We start from the raw sequence: 3959 nt of genomic DNA, 5'->3' as shown, positions 1-3959 counted from the left end.
CAAATAGGAGTTTCACCAAATATTGGTTGTCCGTTGGACGTAAAATAATTCGAATATCGACCAGAAATAACCACATCATCTTTCGGATTAATAATACCCATTTTACTCCTAAACAACCTTTTCAAACGATCATACTTGAGAGATAAAAGAAATGATTGAACCACTATAGGACGCCGATTATATCGCACCGAATCCCCATCACGCAAAACTTCATCAGCCTAATGTGAATTTACTTTTATCTTATTATCATTCATTTTAAAGTAAGAAATGAATAAGTTGTGAACTTTGACATTTTTTTTTTAGTTGATGCAAATGAAAGAAACTGCACTCATACTCTTTATATAGCACTGTGAATTTTGAAGTTGTTACACGACAAACATGGGATCCTACTTTATAAGGTGAACATGAGATACTACCTTATAAGGTGAGACTACTTACAAGAGCATAATTTACTTTAATTTAATGTCAAAGATTAATTAAATTGACTTTTATAAGATGAGCGTGATAAAATAAAAATAAATGAAAAAATGTAAGTTTTTTGTCTCCAAGAAAATTGGATTGCTATATTATTTGCACTAAGGAAGTAAAAACTTCATGGGCTATCTTATTAACTAATTTTTATTTACTTTTTTTTTAAAGATTTTGGAGTAATTTTATATATAATGTTGTTTTATCAAATATTCAGACAAAAATAACTAACTTTAGTTATATATGACTGAAATTCAATTAAATTAATACTCTGTTTTTCTGAGACAATTCTCTTTTTTATTTTTAATACTCTTTTCTTGCCCGTCACCTCAAGTATTATTGAGTAATCAAATAAGCCCACCAACATTGACCCCTTCACTCACATTTTAAATCATAAATATCACCCTCCTCAAAATCGCACCACAAATTTTGTTCTCATTTTTACATAAACTTTCTAGAAAAGAACAACAAAAAAAAGAGATGGATGAAACAACTAGAAAATCAGAAGGGGAAAAAAGCGAAGACAAATTCACTGAAACAACTCTAAGGCGAATTGAATTGTCAGATGTGGATGATTTCATGGAGTGGGCAGCAGATGAAAAAGTCAGCCAATTTTGTACATGGGATACTTACACTTGCAAAGACCAAGCTTTGGATTTCATAAAAAATATTGCTATCCCCCATCCATGGTTAAGAGTTATTTGTATAAACAACAAAGCAATTGGGTCGGTTTCTGTAACCCCAAATTCAGGTTGTTTTGATACTTGTAGAGCAGAGCTTGGTTATGTATTGGCTTACAAGTATTGGGGTAAAGGGATTGTCACAAAAGCAGTGAAAATTGTTGTGTCAAATATATTTCAAGAATGGTCAAATCTTGAGAGACTTGAGGCTTTGGTTGATATAGATAACAAAGGATCACAAAGGGTGTTGGAAAAAGCTGGATTCTTGAAAGAAGGTGTATTGAGAAAATTCAAGAATATAAAGGGAAGATCAAGAGATGAGGTCATATTTAGCTTTCTATCTACAGATGCTCTTCAAGAGTAGTCTAATATATTTGAGTGGTTCATTGGAAATTTAGAATTCAGACAATCATCAAATTGAATCATTGATGAATTAGCAACCTTTATATTAGGACTAGATGCCCGTGCCCGTGTTCGTGTTATGCACGGATGCATGCTTGATATAACTATGTGCATCTTGTAGTAAGGTTTGAAATTAGTTTAGGGTGGATGAATGACTTAAATGGAATAAGATTATATCAGTCTTTTCATGTAGAAGCATATTGAGAATTTGAATTTCATGAGCTCTAGTACTAAAAATTACGACCTGAAATTTTACTTGACGAGAGTGAAATTTATTTTTTGTATGTACATGTTAAATGCTTAAAGCCTGCCTCTGCCCTTATTTCCGTATCAGAGTAATAACTAATATAGCACAATGAGCAAAGTAAGGCTACATCACTTCCTAAAATAACACTGCTTAGAGAAAAATCCTGTATACGCCACTATTAGAATCATTCGTCTTTCATACTTGACCCCCATTTGACTCGAACTCAACCTATCGATTGGAAATGAAGAATGTCTTACTACTACTTCTATTGATGTCCAACATGTATAAGAATTTTGTGCAGAAGGGGTACAAGAAGGAGGCAAAAGTTGTGATTGATGTGACAGTAGAAGGTAGTCCAGGGCCAGTAAGAACCATGGTCAAGTTGGGATCCAGTGTAGATGAAACAATAAGGCTTGTGATAGACAAGTACAGTGAAGAAGGCCGCACTCCTCGTCTTGATAAAAACAATGTTGATTTATCGTTTTAGTCTTACTTCAGTCTTCAAAGTAAGTCCTAACCTCAACTATACAATCTAAAAATAGGTTGTCAAATGGACTAGTTGAGCTAGTCAAAATAGATTGCGTTAATAAATAAGCGGATTGAGCTGAATTTAATGAATCAATATAGATTGAATTAGCAAATGAGTGGTCATTAGCCTCCCTAAATGTTACTTGCAGGCTGAGATGGTTATGTCAAGATGGACCCAAGTAATGAGTCACAGTCCAAAACTGTCCAAAGCTTACAAAATTTTATATTTTTTTCAATTTGTTTTTTTATATATTAGAAAGAGTGGTTTCAACATATCATCTATTTGACATAAAATTCAAAGTTAAGGATATTAAGGTCTTTAAAGAAAATTATAAGCTCAAATTGAAAATCTTTTGTGCTTCTTTTGGTGGATCTATCAAAAGTTCTAAAACAAAGCTCTTTCTTTTCTAATTAATTACAGGCAATGCCATTTAAAAATTTACCATAAATGCCACTACAGGTGGCTCTCTAGCCTTGCCCTACTTTCCACAGGTGGGCCCTCTATCTATCATTTATTTTTCATTTTTATTTATCTTTTTTTTCTGAAAAGATATAATTATTCTATAAAAAGATATAATTATGTGTAAACAACATAAATCTCCTAACTTAAGAAAGTAATTACACAAAATTTTCTCTTATTTTCTCTCTCCCGAAATTTGGCAAATATATTCATACATTCGGCCAAATATTATACATTGGTCGAATGTATGATGAAATAGCTATTCCTAAATTTAAAGTAATTGAAATCAATAATTATATTACTGTTCCTTCATTAACGACAATAATTAGCTAACATTAACTCATTTATGGATAAAACTAGTAACTGAAATTTGAATTTAAAAAAAAAAAATCCAAGAATTCAATTTTTTTTCTGTAATATTTGATTCAAGATCTGGAAAGCAAAAAAGCTCTATTACTGCAACAAATTTCTTCTAAGAAAATCAACAAAATTCTTCTACATACGTTGTTAAATACTTCAAAGAGCAACATGAATATCTCAATATTGTTGCGGCATTCTGAAATTTGGGAGTCAGAAACTATTTATAAGTCATACAAAAGTGATGCAATAATTGTTTCGGAAAGTATTATTTTCTTGAAATTGGTTTCTAAGATCGTCATGGAGTTGGATATAGACGAAGTGCGTAAAAAAATTGAAGTGAAATATGTGGTTGAAGGAAACTCTTCTCCAATTGTCATAAGAAATGACAATGGAGTGAGGGTTTACGTTGAGTTAAAGAAACAACTTGCTGGTTTGGTTAATTTTCCACTTTGTATTTCAACTTGCGACAAAGCCAATAGTGAAATAGAGTTTGATAAAGCAACTGGTGCTGTAATGTGTATCGAAGGTAGTGAATATGATTCGGTTGCGTTAACAGTTATTGAAACGAATAATCAGTATGCTCTATATGTGCCTGGAATTGAAGTAAAAAACTTCATTACTGATTGCAAGAACACTGAAATAATAGTGAGTCAGATATACAAGGATAAAAAAACTCTTGTTTCAGTAATGGCAAGACACACAATAGCCAATGAATTCAACACAAAAGCGAAACGACCCGACAAAAAAAGGTATGATGTAAGATTATCAATTTTATGTCCTAATCTTATAACATATGCAATTTTTTTTAAAGAAG

At 31.7% G+C, this 3959-nt stretch overlaps 1 protein-coding gene across 1 annotated transcript; it reads left to right on the top strand.

Annotated features, from left to right (window-relative positions):
* The first annotated feature begins 854 nt into the window (after positions 1 to 854).
* Positions 855 to 1768, top strand: LOC107852469 (uncharacterized N-acetyltransferase p20). The gene has a single exon (XM_016697499.2). It carries the CDS (start codon positions 949 to 951, stop codon positions 1510 to 1512), a length of 564 nt encoding a protein of 187 aa, XP_016552985.1. The 5' UTR covers positions 855 to 948; the 3' UTR covers positions 1513 to 1768.
* Positions 1769 to 3959: the final 2191 nt, after the last annotated feature.

The sequence above is a fragment of the Capsicum annuum genome, chromosome 1 (genome assembly GCF_002878395.1).
Source record: "Capsicum annuum cultivar UCD-10X-F1 chromosome 1, UCD10Xv1.1, whole genome shotgun sequence".
Taxonomy (NCBI): Eukaryota; Viridiplantae; Streptophyta; class Magnoliopsida; order Solanales; family Solanaceae; genus Capsicum; species Capsicum annuum.
The sequence above is the reverse complement of the archived record's forward strand: the minus strand, read 5'-3'. Positions and strand labels throughout refer to the sequence as shown.